At 40.5% G+C, this 19614-nt stretch overlaps 2 protein-coding genes across 7 annotated transcripts; both read left to right on the top strand.

The window, feature by feature from the left end:
- The first annotated feature begins 623 nt into the window (after positions 1-623).
- On the top strand, positions 624-11003 carry LOC117828240 (lysine-specific histone demethylase 1B). Its single transcript, XM_034705272.1, has 21 exons — positions 624-813; positions 1093-1235; positions 2444-2565; positions 2677-2766; positions 2888-2999; positions 3107-3220; positions 3296-3334; positions 3433-3625; positions 3811-3995; positions 4096-4266; positions 4362-4436; positions 4532-4666; positions 4762-4933; positions 5302-5429; positions 5967-6098; positions 6213-6287; positions 7262-7378; positions 7513-7638; positions 7910-8032; positions 8733-8885; positions 9834-11003. Exons 1-21 carry the CDS (start codon positions 798-800, stop codon positions 9915-9917), a joined length of 2505 nt encoding a protein of 834 aa, XP_034561163.1. The 5' UTR covers positions 624-797; the 3' UTR covers positions 9918-11003.
- A 1357-nt stretch (positions 11004-12360) lies between these two features.
- Positions 12361-18283, top strand: LOC117828216 (dentin sialophosphoprotein-like). Of its 6 annotated transcripts, XM_034705233.1 has the most exons (15): positions 12361-12726; positions 13601-13732; positions 14067-14198; positions 14322-14444; positions 14546-14665; positions 14780-14920; positions 15024-15164; positions 15457-15597; positions 16186-16326; positions 16428-16568; positions 16663-16782; positions 16860-17009; positions 17100-17249; positions 17395-17538; positions 17744-18283. In XM_034705233.1, the coding sequence occupies exons 1-15, from the start codon at positions 12675-12677 to the stop codon at positions 17812-17814; spliced, it is 1899 nt and encodes a 632-aa protein (XP_034561124.1). In that variant the 5' UTR covers positions 12361-12674; the 3' UTR covers positions 17815-18283. The 6 variants fall into 6 exon arrangements, with proteins under 6 accessions (XP_034561124.1, XP_034561125.1, XP_034561126.1 ...); XM_034705234.1 differs by lacking the exon at positions 13601-13732; XM_034705235.1 differs by lacking the exon at positions 14067-14198.
- Positions 18284-19614: the final 1331 nt, after the last annotated feature.

The following is a 19614-nucleotide window of genomic DNA, read 5'->3' as shown; positions in this document are numbered from 1 at the left end:
GCACTGCTTTGGGTTAAAAAAACGGCATTAATTTCCCAATGGTTTGAAAGCTTTCCCTGGTTATAATATTCTGTAAATAGAGATGCAGCTTTTTGTTTCTCATGTATGATGTTTGGTAAACGCATGAAACATGACACATTTGTGAGCACTGGTTTCACTAACTGGAAAAAGCTCTGGATCTCTTTAGAGGGCAGGAGAAAACACCTGCCTAAAAAAAGTGTGTGTGTGTGTGTGTGTGTGTGTGTGTGTGTGTGTGTGTGTGTGTGTGTGTGTGTGTGTGTAGGTGTGTAGGTGTGTGTGTGTGTGGACACCCAACCTGTCTGACCTCAACAACAGAGCCATCATACGCAGAGCACGGACTATAACACTGGACCCCCAACACCCCCTCCACTCAGTCTTCACACTACTCCCCTCCGGTCGCAGATACAGATCCCCATACTGAGAAGAAGGGGAAATAGTAGGGGGCCTGTGCCCCAGTGGAGCTTGATGCCTAGCAACGCCCCTGGGCGGGACTAAGGGAAACAAATCTCGACGAGGAAACAGAGCTCGATACAACACCTGTTTACCACTGTTGCTATGGTGACCTCGTAGTACGGCGAGCAGCGGGGCTCAAAAATCCTCTTAAACGAAACGCCCTTTAAAACCGGAAGTGGTATTCTTGCTAACACCAGCGCATTGATTCCCCCCTCCCCACAACAATAAGAGGGAGACGGAAATAAAAAATCACAAATCTCCAAAGAAACGAGCATAAAGCTAAATCTGTCCCGGGTTTTTGAAGACATATACTGCACTCAGTCATGCTGTCGGACGCAGGTCAGTGTTTATAGCACGCTGCTACTCTTTGCTATATGCTAAATGTGACAGGCTGATGTTGTTTGGCTGGTGTAAAGACCTTTCTGATACTCATATCTGTCACCACCATCACCTTTTGCTGCTTTTACATACTAATTCGTCATGTTTCATTCGCTTTGCTCTGTTTGTACTATCTACATGATACATTTGACAAACATGCTACTTGTAATTGGAGTAGTATCAGTCACAACAAAGGCCCCATTTAAACTGAGCTGCACTGTTTCTTCCACTGTTGTTTAGATTACTCTGGGAATGCCTCTGGTGCTCGCCGAGCCAAGAAGAGGAGCTCCGGGGAGTCACCGGGGGACGGACAGACCCTGCGCTCCTCTGGAAGGCAGATCAATGTCCGAGTGAAGCGCACCAACAACCCCCCACCTGGACAGGTGAACTACAGACCTCCTATACCTGCTTATCTTAGCAATGTCTCTCTCCTCAATCCTCCTACCTTGAATCATAAGGGCTTCCCATCTTTCTACACTTGTTCACATTTTCTAATTTTTTTAAGCATTTATAATTAAATCTTAAGATAATGTCTTCATTATCATTAAACTCCTGGATGCAAGAAAATTTCCTCAAACTCAATTGCAATAAATCAGAAATTCATATCATAGGCCCAAAATCCATCACTTCCCCCTGCCTGGACTTCTCAGTTACCATTGACAAATTCACTGTTCCAACATCCACTCACATCTGTAACCTTGGCATCATTTTCGATCAGTCCCTCAACTTTCAACGACACATTAACAACATTTCAAAAACTGCATTCTTCCACCTTAAAAACATTGCACCTCTCCGCCCTTCCCTTCTGCTACTGCTCCTGAAACACTCATTCACGCCTTCATCACCTCAAGACTTGATAATTGCAATAGCTATACTCTACGGTACACCCAACACTCTCCTCAACAAATTACAATACATACCAAACTCAGCTGCACGCCTCCTCACTCACACCCGCTCCAGACCCCCCCGCCCAGTCCTCCAGAACCTCCATTGGCTTCCCATCACCTCCCGAATACAGTACAAGATCCTAATCATCACCTACAAAGCCCTCCATAACCTGGCTCCCTCCTACCTCACCGACCTTCAGCAGCCATACAAAACCTCAGTTCCACCAAACCAATGCCAACCTCCTCACCCCTCTCACCAAACCCAAGCAACGAACCAGGGGGGACAGGGCCTTCTCTGGTGCTGCCCCCACCCTCTGGAACTCTCTCCCCCAACACCTCAGACTCTCTCCCTCACTCACCAACTTCAAATCTGGACTCAAACCCATCTATTTAGAAAGGCTTTTAACCTATAATTGATTGATTTTTTTTTCTGCTTTGCTTTCCTTTGCTTATCTATTGTATAATTTATAATTTTGTAAAGTGTCTTAGAGAAACTTTTAAAGCGCTTTTATAAATAAAATGTATTATTATTATTATTATTATTATTATTATTATTATTATTATTATTATTAGTCATTCAACCATTATGCAAATGTATTGTGAATTGAAAACATGTTGGGCACCCTTTGGTGAAAGGTGCATGCAAAGTAAATGAATCTGAGTTCAGTCGAGGTTGTTGACGACATCACCACACTCTCTTTTAGAGCAAAAGAAAGGCCACAGACACAGAGGAAGAAGACGATCAGTCTGAGAAGAAGTACAGAAAGTGTGAGAAGGCTGGATGCTCTGCCACGTACCCAGTTTGTTTTGCAAGTGCATCTGAAAGGTACCATGTTTCTCTGTGTAATGGAAATATATGTCACATTGTCTAACCTGGATGTGATCGACTTTACTTGACTTGATTTTCCTTGACTCCACTTCATGCATCTCTTTTCAGATGTGCTAAAAATGGATACACATCTCGCTGGTATCATCTGTCATGTGGTGAGCATTTTTGCAACGAATGTTTTGATCACTACTACAGAAGGTAAAGTGGACGAACACTACTCAAAGTTTTTTCAGTTTTGTGCATTTAATACAACATGATATCCAAAGTGCTTTTGCATTAAGGCCATTAAGCCATGTTTTTTTTTTCTTCCTGTTGGCAGTCACAAAGATGGTTATGAGACCTTTGCTGCCTGGAAGAAAGTGTGGACTAGTAATGGGAAAAGTGAGCCCAGTCTCAAAGCTTTCATGGCAGATCAGCAGCTGCCATTCTGGGTAAGTGTAGGCAGCTTTTTTGGTTTCTGTTAAACAGCTGAATGTCACTTTTCTAAGTCTTCACCATCACAAATACAGAAATGTTCCTTGGAATCTGCTCTTTTCAGGTTCAATGTATTAAACCAGACTGTAGGAAGTGGCGTCAGCTGACTAAAGAGATCCAGCTCACTGCCACCTTAGCAACAACGTATCGCTGTGGCATGAAGTTCAACAATATCAAGGTAAACAGAAAGCCACATGTTCACAGGTAACCTTTTAAATTGTATATGTGATAATCATTTTGTCTTTTCCTGCAGAGTGAAGGACCTGACCAATGCTCCCAACCAGAGGACTTGGTAAGTTTGGGATGTGGGATATAATCAGCCTTGATTTGGGCAAAGATGTGACGTATACTTTCCTCCCTTATTAATCACAACCTGTTTGATTCTTTCAGAGAGTGGCTGAGGTGACAGACAGCTGGTGGCATTCAATGTTGATTTTGCCACCATTGTTCAAAGACAGCCCGGCCAGCCCTTTCCTGGCTTCATACTACCCGGACTGTGTTGGGATGAGTCCATCAGGATCCTCCAGCAACGTTTCTCTGTCTGAGCTGAGGGCTGATCACTGCAGAGCCGTCCCACCACAGAGTGAGTCACTGAGAGAGGAACAGACAATTTCACCAGCCACATCTTTAAACAGATATACATTTAATACAGAGAAGTGGGACTAAGTAGGTCAAATACACCTGGAGGATGCTTTTTCTGCCTTCTGTTTTGACATCATTTCATACTACATAGTGATATACAATAATAATCAGTACTGTATCCCTCAGTTCCAGGCCTGTGTCCGTATTTCCAGCCCTTCTACCAGCCCAATGAGTGCGGCAAAGCTCTGTGTGTGCGCCCGGATATGATGGAGCTGGATGAGCTTTATGAGTTTCCAGAATTTTCCAGAGACCCCACCATGTATTTGGCTTTACGTAACCTCATTCTGGCTTCATGGCACAGGAACTGCAAGGTACACTTCCATCAGTGTTTACTAACAATACACATGAGTAGAACTTGGTGGTGGAATAACTGAATCTCAACAGAACAATGATTTTCCTGTTTTTCTTAAGGAGGTGCTCACTTCCCAGAAATGTGCTGAGAACATCATCGTGCGGGGGTTGGTGCGTGTGCGCTGCGTGCAAGAGATGGACCGTGTGCTCCACTTCATGACAAGGAAAGGCCTCATCAACACCGGAGTGCTGGCAGTGAAACGGCCTCTTCTACCTGAGAGATACTGCTCTGTGGGTGTCTTTATCATCACACACAAACGCATACCTCATAGACCAGTTTATCATTATGTGACTTAGAGTGATAACCATATTTGATCTGTTTGCAGAGAAATGTTATCATCATTGGAGCTGGGGCTTCAGGTTTGGCTGCTGCACGGCAGCTGCAAAACTTTGGCACTCAGGTATCAAGTCAGTTCCTGCTACACATCCTCCCTGACCTCCTTTAACCTTTTACCCTGCTTTCCTCTTACGGTCTTTCATTTTCATTGGTTTTTAGGTGATGGTGCTGGAGGCCAGAGAGAGAATTGGAGGCCGTGTGTGGGATGATGCTACTCTGGGCGTCAATGTGGGCCGAGGAGCTCAGATCGTCAACGGCTGTGTGAACAACCCCATCGCCCTTATGTGTGAACAGGTAGGACTAATAAAGAGCCTAAAAGTCTGCTGTATGTTGAACCTAATCTTAAGTCTGTGCTTTGTTCCTCATCTACTTTGTCTCTTCTGTTGCAGATGGGCGTCAAGATGCACAAGCTGGGGGAGCGGTGTGACCTCTTCCAAGAGGGGGGGCAGGTTACTGACCAGGCCATCGACAAGCGCATGGAATTCCACTTCAACGCCATCCTGGACGTGGTGTCAGAGTGGAGGAAGGACAAGTCGCAGAATCAGGACACACCGCTGAGAGGTGTTTGATTGTTGATCCCTAACACAACATGATTCTTTGAATGTAACACTGTCACTCTTATTTCAGGAAACAACAGCTTGTACAGTTTTCAATATCAGACAACATCAGAGCAGTTTGTGTTCACACATTCTGTAGGTCATTTGTTGAGAAACAATGAAGTTTGTGAAAATGATGACACATGTAACTTTGTAGATAAGTCATGCAAACCATCTAAATACTTTAGAAAGCTTTTTCTTTATGACCCTCAAACAGCTGTTACATCTCCTCTGTGATGATAGCAGCTTTTAGACATCATTAGTAAAACTCTTCTTCTAGTTTGTCAGTTTTTTTTTTTTAAACATTTAGTTTTGTGACATTAATTTCTGCAGAAAAAGTCCAGGAGCTGAAGAAGAACTTTCTTCAGGAGTCTGGTATCCAGTTCAGTGAGTTGGAAGAAAAAGTGCTTCAGTTTCATCTCAGCAATCTGGAGTACGCCTGTGGGAGCACGCTGGATCAGGTCTGTAGATGCGCTGCAGGATTTGTAAATCTTTAATAGTTTGAAGCTCCTGTGAGGAGTTGTTAGCTTGTTAAGAAAACAGACTGGAAGAAATACTGACACCTCTGTATGACCAAAAGCAAAACTAGACCATCACTGAGTATTTCTACGTGGTTATTTCAACGTCTGAAACCGTCAGTGGAGGGTCGGTTTACGTTGAAGTGATTAGCTGAACACTGCAATTACATCTGAGACAGGAGGGGAACAGTCCTTTCTTTTCTTGTTTTCCCAAGGCAAATATTTCTGGTAAATCTCTGATAATTTATACATAGATATTAATCAAATTTCACTTACATGTGCAGGTAAGTGCAGGACAATGTCAGCAAAAAACAAGGGGTGTTACTTTGTCCACAGGGGGCGCCAGATTCAACACAAACTGAAAGGTCCTCACAGGAGCTTTAAGCGAAATGTTTCTACTGTTAAATATATATATATATATATATATAAATATGAATATATTTGGGAACTTTTTTGTTCTAAGTCTTTGTTTGTTTTTAGGTCTCAGCAAGATCCTGGGACCACAACGAGTTTTTTGCCCAGTTCTCAGGAGACCACACTTTACTCACAAAAGGCTACTCTGTGTTACTGCACAGACTGGGCGAGGGCCTCGACATCCGCACAAAATGCCCGGTTTGTAACTCAGTCTCTCTCCTTTAATCCCAGGTGCTGCTTGAACCTTTGTTTCACTTCATATAGATAAATGACATCATAAAAACCTGGTTTTCTTTTTGATTTTATTTCCAGATTCAGGCCATCGATTACTCAGGTGATGTTGTCAAAGTGACCTCCTCCAATGGATCCCAGTGGACGGCACATAAGGTACAAACCTGTTAGAAAATGTCATTGAATACGTATGATACACAATCTGTATCTTAATTGGATCATTTAATCATAAAAATTTGATTGACTGATACGTTATTAACATCACATGTAACACTGACTCCACATCTAACACTGAATATACAAAAAAAATACATTGAATATATTTATTGAATATCTCAGCCTGAATATAGAAAAGTGTAGGCACATAAAAACTACTCTTAGGGTGCAGATTTGGCCTAATGGCTAAATTTTGCGCCCATGAAGCGGGTGGCCCCGGTTTGGTTCAAGCCTGCAGCCTCTTTGCCTCTTTCCCACATGTCATTCCCCCACTCTCTCACAGTTTCAAGCTTTACCACTGTCCTCCCCTGTCTAATGAAGGTGCAAAAGCCCCAAAATTATAACTTAAACCCCCCCCAAAAAACACTACTCTTAAAAATACTTAAATAAGTATTTTAAGCCGTCTCAAAATTTGAAAAGAGACAGTAAAAATGTCTGAGAAATGGACGGCTGTTGCTTTTTAGTGGTCAAGTCATTCGGCAGAACCGCAGAAGGATTGCAAAACGATCCCAGCTTCCACAATCCACATGCAGAAGTGTCCTTTGGCAAAACACTGAACCCCAAGATGCCTCTGATGGAATGGCCAGCAGTGAATGGGATGATTTAATACTGATGGGCACTTTACATAGCTGCCTCTTGCATCAGTATATGAATGTCGCATGAATGGCTGAATGTGGCGAGTAGCTTAAAAGCACTTTGGGCAGTTAGGAGACTAGAAAAGTGTTGTATGAGGAAAAAATCCATTCTCCATTTACCATGAGATGAATATCCAGAGTGTAAAGTGACTTTAATGTCTAAAAATCCCAAATATGGAAAAATATACAAGCAGCTGTTTCTTATACACGAGTGTATATTTGATGTATTCTTTATCAGTAATCAGGAAATCATATTTTGTCATCATTTCCTTCTGTCAGGTTCTTGTTACAGTGCCGTTGACTTTACTACAGAAGAACGTGATCCAGTTCAACCCTCCACTTCCTGAAAGAAAACTGAAAGCGATCCACAGTCTGGGGGCCGGCATCATAGAGAAGGTTGTAACTGTTTGATGTGTATCTTTTGTTTATGGTTGTGAATATATTCAGGCTGCCAGGATACTGTTTTTAAAGTCTTCTTATAAAAGCTGCCTCCTTGTAGATGTTAAAATGTTATTCTACATTTTTTTCAGATCGCTCTTCAGTTCCCGTACAGATTCTGGGACAACAAAATCCAGGGAGCAGACTACTTTGGTCACATACCACCGTGTCCCGAGAAGAGAGGCATGTTCAGTGTCTTCTATGACATGGATCCACAGGTTTGTTTGCTTACATTTGATCCACGCTGCAACACAGTTTATGATTCCAACACACATCTTACACTTTCTCTTCTGTTAGAAAATAATCTTGAGAAACCTGTTTGAACATCTGATAGACTGTAAGAACATTACCTGTTATTAGAATGTAGTCATCAGCATAACAAGACAACAAAAGACAGTTTAATGTTAGAAGAGAAGACGCAGGTGTTAACTTTAGAGTATCATTACAGCATGTATAATACTTCTTGTGTGTGTGTGTACATGTGTGAAGGGTAAGCAGGCTGTCCTCATGTCTGTGATCACTGGCGATGCCGTTTCTGCTGTGAGGGACATGGAGGACAAGGAGGTAGTGGGCGAGTGCATCAAGGTCCTGCGGGAACTTTTTAAAGAACAGGTAACAAAATTTGTGTCACCCTGTCACATTCTGCTGAAGCTTCACCGCCATGTTAGTTTAACATTTTGTGATTTATTCCAACCATTTAATGAAAAGAGAACACTTAGATTAACAATGAAGATCATTTTAGGCTCTTTGCATCCAAGGAACTAAACGTGTGACCTAAAATATGGACTCAAAGTCCATTTTCACACAAGTTTAGCTACATTTTTTAATGCAAGAACATCAGATTGTAATTTGTTACCTTCAACTCAACTCAGCGTTATTAACAAAGCAGCTTTCATCCAAACATGCAGCCCAAAGAGCCTCACACAGATGCACGCAGACTTAAAAAAGCAGATTTTAAAGCAGTTGATGCAATTTTGAAACAGGTAAAAAAACAAACAGTAAAAGTTAAAATAAGGCTATAAAATATCTCCAGATCAAAGGCACTCTGACTCTTCAATGGTTGTTGAACACCTGCTCCCTGAATGTTACTGATCTTGTTTCTGATCAGTTCTTATCCTAGAAAAGACACTCTGACCTTCTTCCCCCGGATTTTTTAAATCGTAGAGGAAGTCAAAAGTGTCTAGAAAGATTCTTGCTTAAATCAACTGTGCCTTGGCAAATACTTGATGAAATTTTGAAACTTCTTCACACTTCTTTTTTTTGTGTGTTCCTTATTATTACTGTTGTTGTGTATGTGTGACACCCCTGATAGGAGGTCCCAGAGCCGCTGCACTACTTTGTCACACATTGGAGTAAAGACATGTGGTCCCAGATGTCCTACAGCTTTGTGAAGACAGGAGGAAGTGGAGAGGCCTATGACATCCTAGCAGAGGACGTGCAGGGAAAAGTCTTCTTTGCTGGAGAGGTGAGAAGTGTGTCTCAAAACTTTACTTTTGATAAGTTCAAATTTATTTGAATATTCCTATAATTGCCCCTGTATCAATAAAGCACACTGTTTCTTATACCAAGCATAATTCTTCTCAACTTACATGTCCCAGAAAGCCATGACAGTATGATAACGATCATACAGCCACGATACTAAGAGTTTGAATTGAAGCGGCTTAATAGAATATGTATTTAAATTTTTGCACCTGTGTTATTCCTGCAACCCAAGTGTTGCAACTTTCAGAGCACAACAGACCCTTTTCCCTTAAGGTCTAACCGCCTTTAAAGCTCCTGTGAAACATTTTTGACTGGATGTGAATCAGTCTGTGACTAATATTGATGTCTTTATGACTTACAAAAGCAAAGAGGATCATCAGTGACAAGATTCACCATTTCTGTACAGTTATTTTAATGTCTAAATAGCTTGTGTGGTAGGTGCCACACAAAGTGATGTCGCCAAAACAGCTTTGTTTGATAAAGGTATATTTTCCAATATTTCTTAACGATTGATGACTGTTAAAGGAAAAAAAATCTGCTTACACCAACAGGCCATGATAAGCAAAGAGAGTGAAAGGTACCACTTTGTCCACAGGGGGCTCCAAAATCGACACAAGCTGAACGTTCCTTACAGGAACTTTAAATGTGAAAGTTCAAACTCAACAACTGGAAACTCTAAACTGTAGCTTGAGAACCACTTTCTCCTCATGATTTTTGTCTCTCTCAAGCACCCCTATCAAAAAGCCCCAAACAATAATATTCAAAGAAACTGGATGTAAAATAGATTTGGTAATATAGTAGTGATACTTGCGTAAAGAGTTCCTTGTTAGACTTTGGATCCCACTGTTTTATATCAGCTGCTCACTGTTTCATTTCTGAGGCCGACTCATTACAGTCTTGTAAAAATCATCTTTGTTTTTTTTGTTACCAGGCCACCAACAGACATTTCCCTCAGACTGTGACAGGAGCCTACCTGAGTGGGGTCAGAGAGGCCAGCAAGATGGCCGCCATGTAAACTCCATCAGTCCTAGAGAACTCAGAAACACACCAGCATGGACACACGGGTTTCACTGAGACAGACCGTTTAAAAACTTTTGACTACTTCTCTGATTTTCACAACTTGGAATTATGTTTCACTGTACTGTCGTGTGTCTGACCAGCAAAACCTTGTTCGCCACTTTGCAATAGAGGGGACAAGAAGGGGTCTTCAAGTCCTTCAACATATTTAACATTAGAAACGGTGAAAGGTTTCTTATTTATATCAACAAATACAGCTGGTAGAGTGTCAGTGATGAAAACTGTTATCATGGCATAAAGTAAGAATAATAGTGGAAAAGCTGTGTTAGCTGTGTAGAAAAACAGGATCATGTTACTTAAATCTGAGCTGAATGAGCATTTCTGTAGAACGTTTGTGATGGAACTGTCAGAAAGTTTCAGTTTTGGGAGGTTTGAGTGTTTGAAACATTGGTTAACTTTCACATTTTTAACACGTGATATATAATAATGTCACAGAATCACGTTTCAATACATTTTGGGGGATTTATTCCAAAATTTGAACTTCTGAGAGTTGCCTGCCATTGTTTCAAACAGCAGTGATACACTTGTGTTGTATAACTGTGATTCATGTGTTGGTGAAGGTGTTGATGAGAAATGCAACAGTTAGATTTAAAGTAGTACTTCTGTGATAGCACTTTTGATTTAAAAATAAAAGCAATGAGTAGATAATGAGAAATTGAATTCTTGGTAGGACTGTTCTCATATAAAGTTGGATCATTACAAAGTTGTCCCCATTTTGTCTCAGGGATGAGGTCAAAACACCTAACAGAAAATCACGATTTTGACGATGGCTACGAAAAATGACACAACTCATCATATTATCTTTTAATAGTCCCTGAAGAATAACTCCCTGAGGTCTGAGTCCGGGAACAGCACAACAACGTCCTCACTTTGTCTGATTAATGTTGACTAATGAAGTTTTACATGTACATCCTCCTATCTCTGGATCAGCACATCTACATGATCACGTCTTCTTTATCAAACTTTACATTGCTTGAATATTTATCGCGTATGTGTCTAATAAACTGAGCTACCAACTGCCATACTTTATGTTTGACTCATATTTTTATCCTCTAGTTAGTGAATTATTAGACTTATTCCAATACAATTTACTTCTGCAGGGTAGGGGCTAACATTAAGTTCTGGACAGTGGACAATTTGGTGAAGTACTTTTTTTTGCAGTACAAATAATACCAGAAATTCCCTGACATAATGAAAAATTCCTTTCCAGCACTTTAAAGAAATATTTCTAAAATTCGGTCCGTTTTAACTTTTAAAGACACAGACGATTTTACATTATTTTATCTCATCATGCCTGGACTACTGTAACAGTCTTTTCAGCAGCCTGCACAACAAATCCCTTGATTGTCTCCAAACGTTACAGAACTCAGCTGCCAGGGTTTTAACCAGAACTAAAAAAATATGACCATATCTCTCCGGTTCAAGCTTCCTTGCACTGGCTCCCTGTATGTTTTAGAATTGATTTTAAGATTCTACTGATTACTTTTAGAGCTCTACATTGACTTACTCTGAGCTATGTAGCAGACTCTTTAATACCCTACAAGCCAACGCGTGCATTTTAGACCCTCGGGCAGATGTTTATTGTCCATTCTGAATACAAAAAGAAAACGAAAGGATTAATATATCAATATAACATCATAGTCATTATGGCCTTTGGAAAAATGTTTTTTTTTGGGAGGTGGGGCAGTGCACTATATGCTCCTGTGGCGCAGCCTAAGCTTTTGTCCTTAATGGCATTTTTCCCCTTACATTACTTTTTTTTTTTAAACAATATGTTTATTGAGGTTTTTTTTTTAACCATTTCCAAAGACACAAATACAATTAAAGAAAGTCTAAGGAAAAAATTAATAAAAATTACATATACATACACATGCAAATATATACACATATATAATATAAAATAAAAACAAACAAACAAAAAAAACTTAGTTACAAAATGTTCCAACATTATTATTATCTGTATTAACTTAAGGTAACCAAAGGGAGTACATTGCCATAGATGATATGTTTATCACAAACATTCTGTCCGAAAACAGTTTCTGCAAAAACGACCAATATTACAGACACTGCCAACTCTTTCCCAGTAGTAAAATAGTTGCCATTTTTATTTCATTTCACTTTATTTTATTTTATTCTATTTTACCTTTGTCATTGATATAATTATTGTTATTATATTTTTTAACTATGTTAGTACATTGTTGTATTCCCCTATCCCATGTTGTAAGCTGCTGTAACAAAAGAATTTCCCCCAATGGGGGACAAATAAAGTACATCTTATCTTATCTTATCCTTACAGTCTATGATCTTATCTTAATAAAGTTGAAAAAAAAAACTGTGAAGTCAATGGACCAATGAGATCGAGGTACGTCATCAACCCGCGCCGTTGCGTCATCTCGTCCGCGACAGACGCGGAAGAAAACAAACCAAACGTGAACGGAGCTCGAACAGTGCGAACTGGAGAAACTGGTTTAAAACATTTTTACTGACGCTCTGTGATAGACTGAATGTAGATTTAGGTTGGCGGACCAAACATAGCAAAGAGCGCGGGACTACAGCATTCAAGAACGAGGCAGAAGACCGTGGAACTAGCTAACACATCTGTTTCTCTGAAGAAGAAGCTAAACACGCTAAACCAATTGGCGCGTTTTGGATGAGGAGCATAATAAGCTGGTAGCGTTTATCTCTGGGCCACAACATGGACTGTAGTACTGCTGAGGGCCTCACCAATGTGGGACAAGACTTTTCAGGTACTTATATTAAGAACTTGAGACTTTGGTATTTCTCTGACTGCGTTGATACTGTACATTAAATGCTAAATCACACACACTGCTATAACACAGCTGAAATACGAGTTTACCTAACTCCAATCTACGGTGGCCCTGAAGGACAAAACACATTTACAAAAGATGAAACACTTTTACAAAGTTGGAGAAAAAAAATACGATTTGGATTTTGTTTTTTTTTAACATTTTATAAAACAAAATTAAAAAAAACTTTTACCAAGGCCTAAACAAATTTACATTTAAGAAAACACATTTACAAAATCAAAAAACACTTTTACAAGTAGTTAGACAATTTTAAAAACTGTAGAACACTTTTACCATTTCTGAAACAAGTTTAAATTTATTTTTAGGCAAGGCAGCTTTATTTGTATAGCGCATTTCTTACACGAGGGCAACTCAATGTGCTTTACATTGAAACATTAAAAGCATTTTAGATAGACTTTATTTGTTTTTCTCACATTCTTATTCACATATTATACTCAATTGAGTGGTCATGGAATAATTGGACATATACATCTACACAGGCGCACACATGGACCCACATGTCAAAATACACACCAACAATACAAAATCGACCAAACACAATTGGAGAGGAGGCCGCTATACACAAACTTCTGCAGAGTCAACACAACGTCATGAGAAGACTAACAAAATATTAGAGGGAATGTACCAAATATCAGAAGTGATCCAGGGGTGATCCAGTGAGGGGCAAGCGGCAACCTCCGGTCTACAAATATGAATCCAATACGGGAGCGCTAAAACTATGTTTACTATGCTTAACTAGCTATATTACTATGTTCTCACTGGTATTGACCCTGTTTTATGTCTGCCTGATCAGGTAAGGACAGCTCCAGCTCTGAGGATGATGTGCCTCTCTCTACACTTCTGCCGAAGCCAAACAGTGAGATGAACAAGTCACATAAGAACAGTAGCAGTCCAACCTCTGAGGCTGAAACTAAAGACAAAAGTGGTGAGGTTCAATAACACACTGTCAACATTACTTCCAAGTTAAAACAACCGGGGTTGACCAAAGTGCTGTACAGATCAAAAACAGCACAAATGACAAACATAGCATACAATACAATACTAAAAGACAATACTAAACTATGTAAACAGTGCAAATATATAAAATAAGAGAATAAAATAGATTAACATTTAATTAAGATTATGCCAGATGTTCACTCAACCTTGATTACAAATATGAGTCCAGTACGGGAGCGCTAAAAACTATGTTTACTATGCCATACTAGCTATATTACTATGTTCTCACTGGAATTGACCCTGTTTTATGTCTCCCTGATCAGATAAGGACAGCTCCAGCTCTGAGGATGATGTGCCTCTCTCTACACTTCTACCGAAGCCAAACAGTGAGATGAACAAGTCACATGAAAACAGTAGCAGTCCAACCTCTGAGCCTGAAACTAAAGACAAAAGTGGTGAGGTTCAATAACACACTGTCAACATTACTTCCATTTGAAGTGGAACATTTCAACTTGATGTAATCTGGTATTTGTAAGCATAAGGCACAAAACTTGTGTTTGCATCTACTCCTGTTGTAGCGTCAGATGACTCTTCAGATGATGAGCCTTTGATAAAAAAGAAAACGATCCCTGCACAAGACAAGAAAGCAGAGAAGAAGGACAAGTCAAGCAGAGCTAATGGAACAGATAAAAAGAAAGCAGGTAGTTACATGACCTGACATGAACCATGTTGCAGCTGTGTTTTCTTACATTGTATCCACATTTGGTGTCCTCTAACTATTATCCATATGTGACTGTTTCAGATTTGAAAACAGATGACAGCTCTGACAATGAGCCTCTCATTCAGTTAGCCAAGTCGTCCAAATCTGCAAAGAAGCCTCTCTCTGTGTCTCCAAAAAAAGTTGGCCGTGCCAAAAAGAAAGGTAAGATAAATATCTACCTCCGAACCTTTATCTTCAAGAGACAGCACCTGTCCGCTGCAATGGATGCTCATTCTATTTTGTTTTTATTTTTGTGGCCCCCTTTTTCTTACACAGATTCCTCAAGTGACGATGATAGCCGGGGTGATGAGCCTCTGAGTAAAGTTGCCAAGAAACCGGAGAAAAAGCCCCCCGCTCTGACGTCTAGAAAAGCAACCCCAGACACTAAATCCAAAAGGAATGCAGCACGGAAAAAGGGTTAGTGTTAGGACTATATCCTCTGTCATCCCGAGTGCCCTTAAACTGCTAGGCTGACCTGTACCCTGGATGTTCATTTTTTCCCTCCATTTTTCTTTCACAGATTCCTCAAGTGTCGATGATAGCTCTGACGACGAGCCTCTGAGTGAAGTTGCAAAGAAACAGGAGAAAAGGGCCTCCGTCCTGTTGTCTAGAATAGCAACCCCAGACACTAAATCCAAAAGAAACACAGCAAGGAAAAAGGGTTAGTGTTAGGACTGTATCCTCTGTTATTTATTTCCTTATTTACTTTTGTGCATTGCCTTTACACTGCTTGGCAGTACCTGCATCCAAATGGACTTGAAGCACTTTGTTACTCTTACTGATCTCGTTTCCTCTTGTCTTGATCGTTGCTTGTGTTGTTCTTGTTCTCGTATGTACGTCGCTTTGGATAAAAGCGTCTGCTAAATGACATTGTAACATCCTGTGTACCCTTAAACTGCTAGGCCAACCTTTGCCCTGGGTGCTCATTTTTTCCCTCCATTTTTCTTTCACAGATTCCTCAAGTGTCGATGATAGCTCTGACGACGAGCCTCTGAGTGAAGTTGCCAAGAAACAGGAGAAAAGGGCCTCCGTCCTGTTGTCTAGAATAGCAACCCCAGACACTAAATCCAAAAGGAACACAGCAAGGAAAAAGGGTTAGTGTTAGGTTGCCAGGTCAACCTGTGCCCTGGGTGCTCATTTTTGCCCTTCATTTTTTTTCCCTTCGCTGGCTTCCTGTAATCTTCAGGATCCAGTTCAAGATTGTGTTGTTGGTTTTTAAAACTTAACATGGGTAGGCACCAACATACCTGAGTGAGTGTTTGCACCTGTGTGCTCCAGCCAGAGCACTCAGGTCAACCGGAATATGTTTTTAGATGCGCCAAGATTGAGGCTCAAAGCAAGAGGTGTCACAGTTTTCGCCGTGGCTGCTCCCACACTGTGGAACAGTCTGTCTCCGAATATTAGATATGCACAGACCACTGAGAGTTTTAAATCTTTGCTAAATACACACCTCTTTGCGTTGGCTTTCAATACCTGCTGAACTGGACATCCCAACATTTTATCTTGCTTTTATTTATTGTGGCTTTTTTGGTGTTTTCTATCACATTTTTAATATTGATTCTTTTTTAACTAATATTTGTTTTTATTGAATGTGTTTTTAAGCTTCTACATCACTTTGACCAACTGCGGTTGTTTTAAAATGTGCTATATAAATAAAGTTTGACTTGACTTGACTTTCACAGATTCCTCAAGTGACGGTGATAGCTCTGATGATGAGCCTCTGAGTAAAGTTGCCAAGAAACTGGAGAAAAAGCCCCCCGCTCTGACGTCTAGAAAAACAACCCCAGACACTAAATCCAAAAGGAACGCAGGAAGGAAAAAGGGTTAGTGTTAGGACTATATCCTCTGTTATCCTGTGTGCCCTTAGATTTCTAGGCCAACCTGTGCCCTGGATGCTCATTTTTGCCACCTTTTTCTTCCACAGATTCCTCAAGTGTCGATGATAGCTCTGATGATGAGCCTTTGAGTGAAGTTTCCAAGAAACGGGGGAGAAGAGCCTCCGTCCGGTTTTCTAGAAAAGCAACCCCAGACACTAAATCCAAAAGAAGCGCAGCAAGGAAAAAGGGTTAGTGTTATAATGTGGATATAAGGTAACCAGAAATGCTATTTTTTTTTTTTTAGCTTTTGTACTAACAAAAAATATGTTTTGTGATTTATAGTAAAATATGCAGAGACTTCCACTGACAGCTCAGATTATCAACCACCTTCGGAGAGGAAGAAGAAGACTCCAACAAACAACAGGAAAACTAAACCGAAACTTCGAGAGAAACCACCTAGAGGTTAGTTTCACTTTTGTGGATTGGAGTTGTCTCAGTTGTAACACTAGTTCAAGTATTGATATCTTGGATTTTTTTAGACCCTTCATTTTCAGACAGCAGCTCAGATGATGATGATGATGATGATGATGTGCCCTTGGTGAACCTTGTTGCCAAAAGGAAAAAACCAATACAGAAAAACACAAAGAAGACAACTGTATCGCCACGCCGTGTATTAAGAAAGAGACAAGGTACTGTATCATTAATCTGAACCAAACATTGTTGTGTTTTCTGAAAAGGACAACTATTAAATCCTTGCTGCTGTGGCTGCTGTTTGGCAGGTACCACCGATGAAAGCTCAGACTATGAACCCTTGATCAATCTTGTGAAAAAGAAACGCAGCGGGAAACAAACTAAAAGAAAAACAAGGACTTCGTCTCCTAAGAAAAGGAACACAACCCCCAAAAAGTCCAGAGAGGTGATTGTGTCAGGTAAGGACACGATGACAGTAAAACACTGGCTCTAGAGGGCTGATGTGGCCAAAGCCTTCAGTAAGACACCTTTAAAGTAACTTGTTGCTTTAAAAAGGAAGTATTTTAATCCGTCTGGTTTATTGTCTTTTTTTTTTTTTTTTAGGGACGTCAAGCAACAGTTCAGATGATGAACCCTTAATCAAGAGAGCCAAGCACCCACAAGTGACCAAAATCGTGAGAATAATACTTGAGAGGTGTGATGGTGAAGAAGGCGGGGCAACAGGAAGCCCGAACAAAACCAGCACAGGTACCAATCACATAATAAGTATGTATTGACTTAGCTGTTTACCCTTAGCTGAAAGTGGTTTGAGTGATCAGAACACAGTGCACATCTGAAGTGTTTCCATTTGCATTCTGTGCTCTCCACTTGTCATTTAACAGCCTGGTGTAAATATGGTGTTCGATCCTTCAATACAAAATAATGAGCAATATTTTCTTACCCTCCAATTTAGACACACCGATCGCTGAAAAGACGTCAAGCGACAAGTCAGAGAGTTCAGAGGAATCCTCGGGAGAAGATTGAGCAGTTGGAGTAATGCTGTACACGGTTGAAGAATTGTTTTTTTTGTAACCTGTTGACTTCTGGACCAGGAAGTTCAAACCACCAAGGGGCTCCGAGTTTGATGGATTTCATAAGTGTTTTAAATCCCTTGGAGAGATACCTCCCAAAAATCACGTCCATGTTTATTTGTTGTTCATATAAGGAACAACATTGTGTTTTCTATACATTTACGTACATGGTAATTTATGGTATTTTTACTCCTTTTTTAATTTAGCGTCATATTTTTAGGTTGTATGCAGTCTTTGTTGTAATGCCACTATGTGTTCCTATTATCTGCATTTTCCTTCATCTGTTTTACCCTTTTAAGGGAGTTGTTTATCAGTCCCTAATGTACGTTTTACAGCTTCTTTTAACTGTACACTCAGCATGCAACAGGGAAAATCCGCTGTGTTGGATTAAACTGCTTTCACTATAAAACTGTATAACAGAAGTCATTCTCTGTTCTTGTAACATGACACATTCACAATTATTATTTTATTTTTTTGTGGCATTGCAGTGCATTGATACTCAAGTTGAGTTAGTTATATATATATATATATATATTTTTTTTTTTGGGGGGGGGGAATTTTTGTCTTTAATGGATAGGACGGCTAAAGAGAGACAGGATATGTGAGGAGCAGAGAGTGGGGGAGGACATGCAGTAAATGGTCAAGGCTGGAATTTAACCTGCAACCTCTACGATGAGGGCTTTAGCCTCTGTATATGGGGCACGTGCTTAGACCACTAGGCCAACAGCGCCCTGAGTCAGTTATACTTAATAGTTTATTTTATTTGAGTACTGCCTCTGATGTGGCAAATATCCAATCATTGGTTACTTTCTAAACTGCCTGCTACATACTACCTAGAAATGTAGTATGCAGTACGCACTGCATACTACATACTGCGTTTGAAGATAGTCTGTAGTATGACTGTTCTGTTAGATCTGTTTTGTAGTATGCTGGGTAAGGCATCGCCAAATTTCCGGTTCTGGTAAGCGGAAGTAAACAGAAGCACGGGATAATAATAATAATAATACATTTTATTTAGAGCGCCTTTCCAAATGCTCAAGGACACTTTACAGAGAGGATAAAACACAATGAAAACAACACAATACAATAAATAAAAACAACAAGCAAAGTAACACCAAGTTAAAATGAGGCAGTGAAGTTAAACAGAGAATGCGGATTTGAACAGATAGGTTTTGAGTTTTGATTTGAATATGGGAAGTGAGTCAGTGTTACGGATGTCTGGTGGGAGTGAGTTCCAGAGTTGGGGAGCAGAGCGACTGAAAGCTCTGCTCCACATGGTGCTGAGACGGGCAGGGGGCACAGAGAGGTGGAGGGAGCAGGAAGACCTGAGGGAGCGAGAGGGGGTGACGATGTGGAGGAGATCAGACAGATACGGGGGGGGGGGGGGAGAGGTTGTGGATAGCCTTAAAGTATACAGGAGGATTTTGAAGTTTATTCTGAAGATGACCGGGAGCCAGTGGAGCTGCTGGAGGACTGTGGTGATGTGGTGGAAGGAGGGGGTTCTGGTGATGATGCGGGCTGCAGAGATCTTTCTAGACTACAGAACGAAGGAAATCAAATTTGCATTTTCCCCCAAAGATTGGACAAATTGTGTCCCGGGAGAGATTTTTATTCAGCTGGTGAAAAAAGAGAACAATCCTGGGAAAAACGGGACGGGTGGCAACTCTACTGGAAACACCCCTGGCATCCACAAACTGCCCCCTACCCTGTCAATGATTACACATTTTAAACATTACTGCATAGGAATAGTCAA

The sequence above is a fragment of the Notolabrus celidotus genome, chromosome 16 (genome assembly GCF_009762535.1).
Source record: "Notolabrus celidotus isolate fNotCel1 chromosome 16, fNotCel1.pri, whole genome shotgun sequence".
In the NCBI taxonomy this organism is placed as follows: domain Eukaryota; kingdom Metazoa; phylum Chordata; class Actinopteri; order Labriformes; family Labridae; genus Notolabrus; species Notolabrus celidotus.
This window is presented reverse-complemented; position numbering and strand designations above follow the sequence as displayed.